The sequence below is a fragment of the Carcharodon carcharias genome, chromosome 14, assembly GCF_017639515.1.
Source record: "Carcharodon carcharias isolate sCarCar2 chromosome 14, sCarCar2.pri, whole genome shotgun sequence".
In the NCBI taxonomy this organism is placed as follows: domain Eukaryota; kingdom Metazoa; phylum Chordata; class Chondrichthyes; order Lamniformes; family Lamnidae; genus Carcharodon; species Carcharodon carcharias.
In genome coordinates, this window is record NC_054480.1 from 143,586,322 (window position 1) to 143,600,520 (window position 14,199).

Genomic DNA, 14,199 nt, shown 5'->3' on the forward strand with positions numbered 1-14,199 from the left:
ATAGAAAGTGCAGTGATATTCAAATTTTCTACATGCATCATGATGAACTCTGAGGTGTTTCAATACACAATAAAGAGAACATTTCAAAGTGGTCATTACAGGAAGTGCAACAATATCCAAATTCAGAACCGAATCTTGTGATTCCAACGCCTCTTCCTCGGGTGACAACAAATAGTCACTGGGATTTTAGGGGAGAGACACAGCCGGCGGAGGTCCCGCCCCGCTTCCTCGCTCATTGGGCTGCGGGAGTCGAGCGTCGAGGGGCCGCCCCCGTTACCAATCGGCCCTCCAACCGGAGTCTGAGTGAGTTTGAGCTCATATGACCGACTCGTTATTTATGACCAGGGGACCGGGAGAGAGGGGAGAGTGGGGGAGAGTGGGGGGGGGGCGGGGGTAGAGAACGAGCGGAGAAACCGGCAGGTGAAACACTGCAACAGTAACAACGAGACGGTCCAAATGTAACAGCGAAACATGGAGCAGGGGGAGGAAGGGCATTGTGCCATTGTGAAGTCTATGTAAACAGTCTGGCTCCTTTAGCACTGATTGGCTTTAAGGCTTCTCCCCTCAACGCGAATTGTTAGCTGATTAAGATCTGGGTTCCGAGGGTTTGGTTAGTTTCGTTTTGCAACCGACTCGCTGGAGAAACGGGCCGGTTTCAGTTTTAAGGGAGGGCTGCGGGTGGGGGTGGGGGGGAGGTGGGTTAAATTTGAACCCCCCCCCCCTTAGATTTTCATCAGTATTTGTGTGAGCCCATTAATGATATGGCTGATGAACCTTCCTTGCCTCTCTCTGCCCGCTTGTCCTATGCGGTCGGACACTTTCTGAATGACTTGTGCGCGTCCATGTGGTTCACTTATCTCTTGGTTTATTACCACACCGTGCTGGCCATTAACAACTACAATGCGGGTATCCTGCTACTGATCGGGCAGATAGCGGACGGGATCTGCACCCCACTCATCGGCTACGAGTCTGATCGCACTCCCGGCTGCGGGAAATACGGCAAGAGGAAGACGTGGCATCTGATTGGTGAGTGTAACACATTGAATCACACGGGCAAGTTTAAATGCAGTTTTTGTATGAAGCAAAAGAAGCCCTATTCTGCTTCCGCCCCCCCCCCCCCCTTGTTTTTTCAGCGATCACATTAGGTGGTGGTGGTTTAGTGCTAACATCATGATTTTCACACGTGGATGTGATTTACAATTGCCTGTGATGACACTGTCAATGTGCTCATGCATTTGCTAATTTCTTAAACCCAATGAATGCACCCCAGTGGTAAGTTGGAAATAATGTCTTGTGTTTCACGGACCTTCGCTTTATGTAGTTTATTTCCTATAGTTTTGGAATGGTGAAGGATCGAGGCTCACTGTATCAATACAAAAACAAAACTTGCTGGACAAGCTCAGCAGGTCTGACAGCATCTATGGAGAGAAAGGCAGAGTTAACGTTTCGAGTCCATACGACTCTTCTTCAGAACTAAAGAGAAGTAGAAATGTGGTGAAATATGTACTGTTTAAGCAGGGGTGACCGGTGTTGGCCTTCTACCCAGCTTCACCTGTCCCACCCTCCTTTAAACAGTATATATATTTCACTACATTACTACTCTTTAGTTCTGAAGAAGAGTCATACGGACTCAAAACGTTAACTCTGTCTTTCCATAGTTGCTGTCAGACCTGCTGAGTTTTTGTTTTTGTTTCAGATTTCCAGCATCTGCAGTATTTTGCTTTTATCACCATATCAACACTCTTGTTTAAACACCCAAGGTTGAATATAGCTGGCGAGGTGAATGGGATAATGAGCAATAACTTGCATTTATATAGCACCTTTTAATGTAGGAAAGCTTCACTTGTGTGTACTAGGACACATGTTGACACAGATCCAAAGATGGAAATATTGTGTGACAGACTAAACTTGGTCAAAGAGATGGGTTTGAGAGGGTTTTAAAGGAAACGAGAGAGAGAGATGAGAAACAAAGTGGTGTAGGAAAGGCGATTCCAGAAATCGGGGCCTAGCCGGCTGAAGGTACATGTGCATCCCTGTTAGCTTCACCCAATCTCTGACATAAGACCAGGATTAGAGGAGGTTGGAGGTAGGGAGGGGTGAGGCCATGGGGGTGGGGAGGATTTGAACATGATGAATGTTTTGATTTGAGCTCAAGTTTATAATAGATTGATGGCGGGGAGAGTATTCAGTAGCCTAGTCAGCAAATAATAAAGGCATAGATGGATGGTTTCAGTAACAAGAGAACTGGAGGTAGGGACAATGAATACCACCAGCTTTAATACCCCCTCAAAGCCACACACTATCCTGACTTGTAAAAATCACAGAATTGGTATGGTGCAGAAGGAGGCCATTTGGCCCATTGTGTCTGCATTGGCTCTCTGAATGAGTAACTCACTTAGTGTCATTCTCTTTCCTCCTTCCTGTAGCACTGCACATTCTTTCTTTTCAGGTAATTCCCTTTTGAATGCTTCAATTGAATGTACACTCACCACACACTGAGACAGTACATTCCAAACCCTAACCACTCACTGCATGAAAAAGTCTTGCTCGTATCACGATTGTTTCTTTTACTAATTACTTTAAATTTGTGCCCTCTTGTTCTTAACCCTTTCATGAGGTGGGATCAGTTTCTCTCTATCTTCTGTCCAGACCTCTCATGATTTTAAATACCCAATCAAATCTCCTCTTGGCAGCCTTTTCTCTAAGAATATAGTGCAGTTCCTTCACTGTCGCTGGGTCAAAATCCTGGAACTCCTTCATTAACTGCACTTTGGATGTACCTGAGGTACATCAGGAGCCCGGGAAGAGTGTCCTGCAGTCAGTTTAGTCAGTTCTTATTTTCAACGAGAGTCACATCACAAGACAGCGCGAGAGAGCGGCGGAGAGATCAGAACCGGTGCGAGTGTGGGGAAGTTCCAAAAAGTGATGTCAGCACAAAGTTGAGAACTGATTGGTGAGTAGTGGGTAAGTGTTTTTCTCCAGTTTAAAATTGAGTAAGCTAAGGAAAGATAAGAGTTCAAGTTTAAAAGTACATAAATAATTTAACGTTTTTACTGTATTTAACTTAAAGTAAGGGTTTTCTTTCAACTAACGGCATGACAGGGCAGCTCAGTCCCGTCTTATGTACCGCCTGCAACATGTGGGAAGTCCTAGACCCTCCTTGCGCTCTGACTGACCGCGTGTGCAGGAAGTGCCACCAGCTGCAGCTACCTGAGCTCTGGGTCTCGGAGCTTGAGCGGCAGCTGGAGACATTGAGGTGCATCCACATGGCTGAGAGTTTTGTGAGTAGCATGTTTTTAAATGTGGTCACCCCACAGCTTACTGAAGTGCAGATAGAGAAGGAATGGGTGACCAGCAGTCAGAAGAAAGGTGTCAGGCAGGTAGTCAGGAAATCCCGAGGGTGCATCTCGCTCGAGAACCGTTTTTCTGTGTTGGAAAATGGTGAGAGTGACAGTTCCTCTGGGGAGTGCAGCAACACTCATGGCGCTGTGAGTGGCTCAGCTGCACAGAGCAGGGAGGAAAAAGAGGGGAAGAGCAATATTGGTAGGAGACTCGGATAGTAAGGGGAATAGACAGACGTTTCTGCAGCCGTAGGCGTGTCTCCAGGATGGTATATTGCCTCCCTGGTGCCAGGGTCAAGGATGTCACTGAACGGCTGCAGGGCATTCTAAAGGGGGAGGGCAAACAGACAGAGATCGTGGTACGTATTGGTACCAACGACATAGGTAGAAAGAGGGTTGAGGTCCTGCAAGCAGAATTTAGGGAGCTAAGAAGCAGATTAAAAAACAGGACCTCCAAAGATAATAATCTCTGGATTAACTCCGGTGCCACGTACTAGTGAGTATAGAAATAGGAGGTTAGTCCAGATGAATGTGCGGCTAGAGAGATGGCGCAGGAGGGAGGGCTTTGGATTTCTGGGACATTGGAATCATTTCTGGGGATGGTGGGACCTGTACAAGGTGGACTGGTTGCACCTGAACCGGAATGGGACCAACATCCTTGCAGGGAGCTTTGTTGGTGCTGTTGGGGAAGGTTTAAACTAACTTGGTAGGGTGATGGGATCCTGAGAGGAGGTTCAGCGGGGGGAGATGAGCAGCCAAAATTAGAAGCGAGGAAGTGAGTCCGGAAGACATAGAAATTATAGGCCAGTTAAGGCACAAGGGAGTTTGGCACGGTTGAATGGTATTTATTTTAATGCAAGGAGTCTGACAAATAAGGCAGATGAGTTGAGGGCACAAATTAACACATGGAAGTATGATGTCATTGCTGTCACAAAGACATGGTTGAGAGAGGGGCAGGATTGGCAGCTCAATATTCCAGGATATAGAGTCTTCAGGTGAGACAGGGAAGGAGATAAGAGGGGGTATCGCAATGTTGATCAAGGAATCAATTACAGCAGTAAGGAGGGATGACATCTTAGAAGGTACCTCAAATGAAGCCATATAGGCAGAACTGAAAAACAAAAAAGGAGCAATCACATTGCTGGGAGTGTACTATAGACCCTCAAACAGTCAGAGAGAAAAAAAAGAGCAGATATGTAGGCAAATGTCAGAGAAGTGTAAAAATAATAGGGTATTAATAGTGGGGGATTTCAACTTCCCCAACATTAACTGGGTTAGTCATAATGTGATAGGTTTAGAAGGAGCAGAATTCTTAAAATCCACGAGAGCTTTTTAAGCCAGTACGTAGAAGGTCCTACAAGAGAGGGGGCGGTCCTGGACTTAATTTTAGGGAATGAAGCTGGGCAAATGTAGAGGTATCAGTGGGGGAGCATTTTGCAGATAGTGATCATAACTCCGTTAGATTCAGGGTTGTTATGGAAGAGGACAAGGATGGGCCAGAAATCCGAGTTCTAAATTGGGGGAAGGCCAATTTTAATAAGATCAGATATGATTTGGCCAGAGTTGCCTGGGAGCAGCTACTTTTAGGTAAACATGCATCAGAGCAGTGGGACTCATTCAAGAAGGAAATAGGGAACCCTGGATGTTGAGGGATAAAGAGAAAAAGGGAGGCTCATGACAAATAGCGAGGCTCAAAACAGCGGAAGCCCTAGAGCAGTATAGAATGTGTAGGGGGCAACTTAAAAAGGAAATTAGGAGAACAAAAAGAGGGCATGAAGAAACATTGGCAGGTAAAATAAAGGAAAATCCAAAGTTATTTTTCAAGTACATTATGAGTAAGAGGATAACTAGGGAAAGAGTAGGGCCCATTAAGGGCCACTGTGGTAATGTGTGTGTGGAGCTGGAAGACGTATGTCGGGTTCTAAATGAATACTTTGTGTCGGTGTTCACAAGTGAGAGGGATGATGTGGGTATGGAAATCAGGCAGAAGGACTGTGATATAATTAAAGGAATTAGCATAGAAAGGGAGGAGGTACTAAGTGGTCTGGCAAGCTTAAAATAAATCTCCAGGCCCAGATGAAATGTTTCCCAGGCTGTTGAGTGAGACAAGGGAGGAGATAGCAAGGATGCTGGCAATAATTTTCAATACCTCTCTGGCCACAAGAGAGGTGCCAGAGAACTGGAGGATAGCCAATGTGGTACCGTTATTCAAGAAGGGAGGAAGGGATAAACCAGGGAACTACAGGCCAGTCAGTCTAACCTCAGTGGTGGGGAAACTATTGGAAGCAATTCTGAGGGACAGAATTAATCTACACTTAGAGAGGTAGGGATTAATCAAGGACAGTCAGCCTGGTTTTAAGGGGAGGTCATGTCTGACCAATTTGAGGTGACCAGGTGTGTAGAGGGCAATGCATTTGACAGAGTCCATTGGATTTTAACAAGGCTTTTGATAAAGTTGCATGAGAATCTGGTAATGAAGGTAAGAGCGATCCAATGGGATCCAAGGCAAGCGAATGACACGAAAATTGGTGGGGTGTTAAATAGGAGGATAGCCTTAGATTACAGGAGGATATAGACAGGCTGGTCAGATGGGCTGATCAGTAGCAAATGGAGTTTAATCCGGTTAAGTGTGAGGTGATGCACTTGGGCAGGACAAACAAGGCACAGGATTACATGAAGAATGGTAGGACCCTGGGAATCAGAGGGACCTTGGTGTGCATGTCCACCGGTCCCTTAAGGCAGCAGGACAGGTAGATAAGGTGGTTAAGAAGGCACATGGGATACTTGCCTTTATTAGCCGAGGCATAGAGTATAAGAGCAGGGAGGGTCTGGAACTGTATAAAACGCTGATTAGGCCACAGCTAGAGTATTGCGTGCAGTTCTGCAATCCGCACTATAGGAAGGATGTGATTGCGCTGGAGAGAGATGAAGGATGTGATTGCATTACAGAGTGCAGAGCAGATTTACCTGGATGTTGCCTGGGCTGGAGAGTTTTGGTTATGAGGAGAGATTGGATAGACTGGGGTTATTTACCCTAGAGCAGAGGAGATTGACGGGGGACATGGTGTATAAAATTGAGGGGCATAGAAAGGGTAGACAGGGAAGAACTTTTCCCTTGGTGGAGGGATCAATAATCAGGGGGCAGGAGGTTTAGAGGGGATGTGAGGAAGAATTTTTTCACCCAAAGGTTGGTGGGAATCTGGAACTCACTGCCTGAAAGGGTGGTAGAGGCAGAAACCCTCATAACATTTAAGAAGTATTTGGAGGTGCACTTGCAACGTCATGGCATACAAGATTATGGGCATAGTGCTGGATAATGGGATTAGAATAGTTAAGTGCTTGTTTGACTGGCGCAGACTTGATGGGCTGAAGGGCCTTTTTCTGTGCTGTAGACCTCTATGACTCTACGACATGGACTGCAGCTCATGAAGGTGGTTCATCACCACCTTCTCGAGGCTTAGTAGGGATGGGCAATAAAAGCTGGCCTAGTCAGTGATGCCCACATCCCAGAGATGAATATAAAATGAAGTAGAAATGGATGATATTTGTGTTGGAGAGGGTGTGTTTGGAAACCCAACTCAATCTAATAGGACCCTATTGCAAAAAAAAAAATCAGACTGAGATAGTCACCACGGAGGGGAATAGCAGCAGCGGTGAGGGAAACGGAGCTTGTATGGAGCTTAGGTCTTATCCATGTTTAATTTGAGGAAATTGCAGCTCATCGAGGACTGGTGTTGGACAATAACGGTGGTGGGGGAAGTGAAGTAGAAGAGCTGGGTGTTGTCAGTGTACATATGGAACCTGATGGTGTTTTTGGATGAAGTTGCAAAGGGGCAGCATACAGACAAGAAATAAGCTGGCGGGGGGGGCGGGAGAGAGAGGTGGTTTAGGTGGCAAGGGTATATCCACGTGGGCCTCCAGAAGTAACAGCTGGGTAGTTAAGTGGAATTGGGCAAGGACTGTCCCACTTGCTGGGATTAGGGTGAGGAAGTGCTGAAATATAGTACGGTTAACCATGTTAAATGTGCAGAGAAGCTGAGGGATAGTGCAATGCAGTCACTGAGGATGTCACTTACTTGTGGTTTTAGGGACGCTTCAACATTTTCAGCAAAATGACATAAACTTCGAGGTTTGAGACTTGTTTTCTGAGGAGGAATTTTTTTGTTCCGTCTTCTCTTGGATGGACTGCATGAAAGAACTGCTCCAGGAACACCCCCTTTGTGCCGTTTTTTAAAATTCATTCGGGGATGTGGGCTTTGCCTGCTGGGCCAGCATTTATTGCCCACACCTAATTGCCCTTGAGAAGGTGGTGGTGAGCTGCCACCATGTATGATGATGAGAATCAGACCTCCCTAATATTATACAGGGATTCGTATATTATCCTGGGATAGTTGAGTATATCACTGCAACTAGTTTCTTCTGGAAGTGTTGACCTGAATAGACCTGGAACTAATTAAACAAAGACTTGGGCCATCTTAGATCCATTATGAAGTGTGGTGAACAGTGAGGAGGATGTTGGTAGACTTCAGGAGGACATAGATGGGCTGATGGAATGGGCAGGCATTTGGCAGATTAAATTTAACTCGCGTGAAGTGACGCATTTTGGAAGGAAGAACGAGGAGTGATGATATGGAATAAAGGGGGCGAGGAACAGACATCCTTGGGCATATGTGAACAAATTGTTGAAGGTGGCAGGGCAAGTTGAGAAAGTGATTCAAAAGGCACAGGGGCCCTGGGCTTTATAAATCGAGTGACAGAGCACAAAAGTAAAAGAGCTATGATGAACCTTTTATAAAACACTGGATCAGCCTCAACTGGAGTAATGTGTTCAAAGTCTGGACGCCAATTTAGGAAGAATGCGAAGGCTTGAAGAGTGCAGAGAAAAGATTTGAAAGAATTGTTCTAGGGGTGAGGAACGTCAATTATGTGGATAGATTAGCGAAGCCGGGTTGTGAAGGTTGAAAGGAGATTTGATGGAGGAACTCAAAATCGTGAGGGGTTTGGGCAAATTAGATAAGGGGAAACTGTTTTCATTGCAGAAGGCTTGAGAATCAGCTGACACAGTTAATGATTGGCAAAAAAACTAAGGCAATATGAGGAAAATTTTTTTTATGCAGTGGGTATTTATGATCTGCCGTGCGACTTTCCAAAGGGAATTGGATAAGTATTTGAAGGGAAAGCATTTTCAGGGCTACAAGGAAAGGGTGGGGTGCTGGATTGCTCTTAGAGAGCCAGCACACATTTAATGGGCCAAATGGCCACCTCCTATGCACTAACCATTCTATGGTTCTAAGACAATGTAATTTTTTAACAACTGCTTTCTTGCGTCTTTTGTCTCTTGTTCCTTTGTCCATGTGTAATTTTGTTTTTTGTTTCTGAAGGGAATGTGAACATTTGGTCTAATCATAAATAAACTGACCTATTTAATGTTGTGACAGTGATTTGCATATATTTGAAAGAGTTTGTACTCTTCTGGCACAGATATTTCAAGCATGTAAACACTTGAGAAGCTTGGGTTTAAAGGGATATGGAGAAAGGATAGGCCGTCAGGAATGAAAAGATAAACATGTCATGGTCAATATGGCTGAGAAGGTTTAATGAGCTGTGTCGATCCCTGTCTTGTCTTGGGGCTTCTGATAACAGGTTTTAGAAATATCTGATAGCACCCTCAGACCCCCAATAAACAATGTGTGCAGATTCTTCTAGAACATTTTTAAAATTCACTTATGGGGTATGGGCATTGCTAGTGAGGCCAGCATTTATTGCCCTTGAAGGTGGTGGTGAGCCGCTGCCTTGAACTGCTGCGGTCCATGTGGTGTAGATGCATCCACAGTGCTGTTAGGGCGAGAGTTCCAGGATTTTGACCCAGTGATAGTGAAGGAACGGTGATATATTTCCAAGTCAGGATGGTGAGTGGCTTGGAGTTAAACTTCCAGGTGGTGGTGTTCCCATGTATCTGCTGCCCTTGTCCTTGTAGATGGTAGTGGTCATGGGTTTGGAAAGTGATGTCTAATGAGCCTAGGTGAGTTTCTGCAGTGCATCTTGTAGATGGTACACACTGCCACAATGCATTGGTGGTGGAGGGTGTGAATGGCACACCTTCCACAAACAATTAAGCGGGCTGCTTTGTCCTGGATGGTGTTGAACTTCTTGAATGTTGTTGGAGCTGCACTCATCCAGGCTAGTGGGGAGTATTCCATCACACTCCTGATTTGTGCCTTGTAGATGGTGGACAGGCTTTGGTGAATCTGGAGATGAGTTTCTTGCCATAGGATTCCTAGCCTCTGACCTGTTCTTGTAGCCACAGTATTTATATGGCTAGCCCAGTTCAGTTTCTGGTCAATGGTAACTCCCAGGATGTTGATAATGGGAGATTCAGTGATGGTAATGCTATTGAATGTCAAGGGGCAATGATTAGGTTCTCTTGTTGGAGATGGTCATTGCCTGACACTTGTGTAGCGTGAATGTTACTTGCTATTTGTCAGCCCAAGCCTGGATATGTCCAGGTCTTGCTGCATTTGGATATGGACTGTGTCCATCTGAGGAGTCGCGAATGGTACTGAACATTGTGCGAACATCCCCACTTCTGACCTTATGATTAAGGAAGGTCATTGATGAAGCAGCTGAAGATGATTGGGCCAAAGACATTATTCTTTAATTGCCTGCCAAATACATAATTTAGCCCTGGCCCAATTTTTTTCATTGGTCAGTGTGGTGACTGTATTACTGGGACAAATGTCTTTAAAAGTGCAGTACCTCCTGGTCCCCAACCCACCACCCAGAGAGGTGGGCACTACAAAAAACAAAATGTGACCCAATGAATGAAACAAGTCTGCAACATTCTTATGTGGTAACTTGATTCTCGTTATTTAGAATATTTGGAGGCAACAAAAGCACAGGTGTTAGTTTCAACATCAACTAAGATGAGACAAAGACAGGGACAGAAACCGGTGATGTTACTGGGGGTGGATTAGTGGTCTTTATGCTGGGGTGGGAACAAAAAGCTTCAGCCTCCAGATTAGGCACAGTCTCCACTTAAATAAAAATAAGCCTTGTGCAAGGTATACAAATTTGTGAAGAAGGATTGTAGCCTCTCCTTGGGCTTTTGCGCATTCACAATGTTGTGTGGGGGATGACCAGAGGGGAGGCTATCTAATGCACTTCAATTTAACTGTAGACTTAGTTCAGTTAAAGTGAGGAATATTTTGTTCAGACGTTTTACTTACTAGTGGTCGCATGCATTGGTATTTCAGGACAATATGTTGCAGAGTGGAATTGAGATTCACGTCTGTAGGTCTCCCTCTTGTGTGAGCTGTTTTTATAATGCTGTCAGATGGAGGCATGATAGAAGAAGATTGGAACAGTGGGTTCCCTGTCATTCTTGCCTGCTCTTCAATGGCACTTATGGGAGAGCTGAGAAATCTTTGCCCAAAGAACGATGTGAGGTGCAAAGAGAGAACTAAAATACAAGGTAAAGGGGATTCCAATGATCTGGAATACTTAACCTTTCAGCAAAATACAAAACAAAAATCACTTTTGTATAGTAGGTGATTCAGAATGTCACTTTAATGAACCTACTATAAATTTATAGCAGATCTGAAACAGGTCAGTTTAAAAATAATCTGCTTTCTTTCTGTTTCAAATTTAATGTGAAAAATGCTCTTGGGTACGGTGTTGCTGGTCTCTCCTATAAGGTGGTGTCCTGTTTCTTCTGTGGGCAGCTTTACTTGTTTTTGATATCTGTTTAGACAGATCTAACCACCTGCATTTCTTTAAGCTTGTGGCATGTTGTTAAATCTAAATTTCCTCTATTATAAACTTTTGTCTGTTTTTCTGTTGATTCTGACTGCAAGAAGTAGATGAACAGTATATCTAATAGCCTCCCATTCAGGGATTCACAAGTTGACCTGTCAGCTAAACTGATTACTCTGTCTGCTAGGATCATATTTTCTTCAGATACAGTGCACAGTGTCTGCGCTCCATTAGTTGTGGTGATTTGCTTAAGATTTTTGTCCCGCATCATGAAAATATAATAATTTTCATAGTATTGTAATTTATTGTAAAGGTAGGTTACTAGTGGGGTGTGTGTGTGTGTGTGTTTTAATTGAATTGCAGACAGCTGGTCTGGGTGCTTTGTATCAGAAGGGAAACTAGGTTTGAAATGCTAAACATGGCTGAAATTTTCAAATGGGAGGAGTGAAGAATATTTTTATTTTTAGATAAACCAGAGGCGTGAATTTCGAAGAGATGGTAAGGTGTTACACCTAGCCAACAGAGGCTAAGCCAAACAATGTTTATTTTTCCCTAAGATTACTGATGATATAAGTCTTTCATAGCACTCATTATGGAAAAAGTAAAGTTACAAAGACGTATTGGAACAATGGGATTTTCATTAAAAAGGGAGAAATGTGTATAAAGGAGATGAGGTTATGTGTCCATTCTAGGATCCAACAAGTGTGAAAAGCCTCCAGCTTCTGTGTACCAAGCTGCGGTCTCCAGGAATCCAAGCTAAGAGAATTAATTTTAAATATCACTGTCCAGGGTACTGTGTGCTTTGCCTGGATCTGTTAAAATCTGTTGTTTTACTGTTGCCTTAACAGAGGTGTAACTGGGAACTAGATTAATTAGGGGATTTAGGAGTTATCATAATTTGTAAACCTATGTATGTGCTTAAAATCATTTATTAATGTTTAATTTAGTTTTGTAAAAAACCTCTAAGACTCAGTGGATTTATTACTACTGAATTCAAGGTACGCATCCTGAAATAAAAATACAAATTGCAAAAACAGTTGTGGTCGCTGTTTCAAGTTTCCCTCTGGGATTTCAGCATTTACCAGCTGCTGTGCCATAACACCTGGCTAATGGGCTAGCGATGTGATAATAGACTCATGTTGCATCAATTTGAACTAGAATGCGTGTGATATTTTCCAAGCAGTGCTTTGTTTTTTGTGATCCTTTCTAAATGGGGCTGTCTGGCTTCATTGCATATTCAACAGTGCCTGCAGCCTTTCTGGTGGAGTGTTACAGATCACTCGGAGTCAGAGTTGCAGTGGCAACATGCACTTTTACGTGCATAGTCTAGTCTGGAGCTATGGATAGTGATGGTGGAGGCTCCAACTCTCTTTCCATCACATGACTGACCAGAAATCCTTCCTGCTACTACCACCAGGTTGATACTCTGCCTTTTTGGCTGCGTTAAGAACACCTATTCCTTAGCCATCGAGTCCTGTGGATAGACTCAAACTGGAGCTTCTGACTCGGGCAGGGATGCTACCTACTTGTCCCCCATGCAGCCTTTACAAATTCACTTTATTTTACAACACAACTTCTTTTCAATTAAAGGGATTTGTGAAATAAATAGTCGAAAATTCAGGAATGTGACATTGGATGATGATCTTATTACGTTTTATGACTTCTCAATGGCTTCTCTAAACAATTTTTTAATGTTTCTGGCTTATGTTGTCACCCTGCAGAATAATAGTACTTGGAAGCACTATTATATAGTGCACTATGCAGAATATAATTATTGATCATTTTCTGCTAACTGTTTCTAAGCATGTGTAGAAAAATCATAAGCATTTATATAATTTAAGGCATTTATTGAAAAGTAAATCTCCCCCTGAACTCAATGGGTAAACATTGATCTTAGTGTGATATTGAGCCATATGGAATGGGAAGATCCCAGCTGATAACATAATTACCTTCACGGGTATCCTGGCTGAATGTGCAGATGTAGGGTTGACAGCTGAAGACATGCTAAGCTCAGGTATGATTTCCCAACTTTCTGCGTGATCCCACCAGCCCCCCACCCCCCGACTCTGTTTCCTGTCAATATTCTTTGTCCTGTCTCTTGCATCAATCGGCACTCTCAGGCTGCTAGAGATGTGTTGCACTCTATCCCACCAACAGTAAGTGGTATCAGAAAGGAAAGATGAGGTGACTGCTTTAACTGAACTCTCTTCATTCCTCCAATCTCTCTCTGATACACGTCCTCACCATTTAGTTTTTTTTTAAAAAAAAACAAAATTCAAACTTTCAGCAGTCATGAGAACTGAAACTGAAGGACAAAATTAAATTAACAAATCTTAGAAAGTGGATTTTGGAGCCAGGAAGTGCTATTTTATTCAGGACAAAATACAGTGCCCATTTTTGCCAAGGTAATTTCCTTTAACTTTTTCTATGGCATATTTTCAGTTCTATTATACAAACCCTGGTAGCTCACTCATCAATACCTGAAACATTTTGCTATTTCCTTCACTTTTTTAAATATAAAATCAAATACAGTTCACTGTTTTCTCTTACACAATCTGTAACGTAGTTTTGTTAACAGTAGTCACGGAAATGTGTGGTTTTACTTTTCAACATTTTTGGCTTTGTCCTTATTCACACACTCAGAGCAGCAAAATCTTTTCTAGTTCTTTAAACAAATCGTATTAAATTGGCTGCTGCTTTGAATAGCATGTGCACATTTCTGGATTAATGATTGAAAGGGTTATTTAATTACTCGGGAAACCTTCCTATAATCTAATGCTGAAAGACTCCTTTGATATTATACTTGGTTACATGACTATGTATACCCCTACTGACCTTGTTTCAATTTCTACAGCATTATCACCTCAGGAGTTTAGTACTTGCAGATTTACTGCCTTGGGAATCTGTTAGTTTTCTGTTTGTTTTTTTAAATCCTTGCATTCCATGAGTGTTCTGGATGGCAAAAGCTCTGTTTGGGCAGTTCTGTGTGCTCCAGGTGACTGCTTCATCTCCAGACCCATTGCTTTCCCTCGCTGCTACCCAGTTCAAACTATAGACTGCTGCAAAGCTTTGGACAAAACATACTCATATCAGTTGCTCTTCTTGG

At 43.4% G+C, this 14,199-nt stretch overlaps 1 protein-coding gene across 2 annotated transcripts in view; it reads left to right on the plus strand.

The window, feature by feature from the left end:
• The first annotated feature begins 410 nt into the window (after positions 1-410).
• The window catches only part of mfsd12a (major facilitator superfamily domain containing 12a), a 64,767-nt gene continuing 50,978 nt past the window's right edge, over positions 411-14,199 (plus strand). Inside the window, exon 1 of one of the 2 annotated variants that reach the window (XM_041203756.1) lies at positions 411-1,026. In XM_041203756.1, coding sequence (XP_041059690.1) covers positions 762-1,026 — 265 coding nt within the window. In that variant the 5' untranslated portion in view covers positions 411-761. Of the gene's footprint in view, positions 1,027-1,143; positions 1,273-14,199 lie in introns of those variants that run through there. The other variant, XM_041203757.1, reaches the window with a different exon arrangement.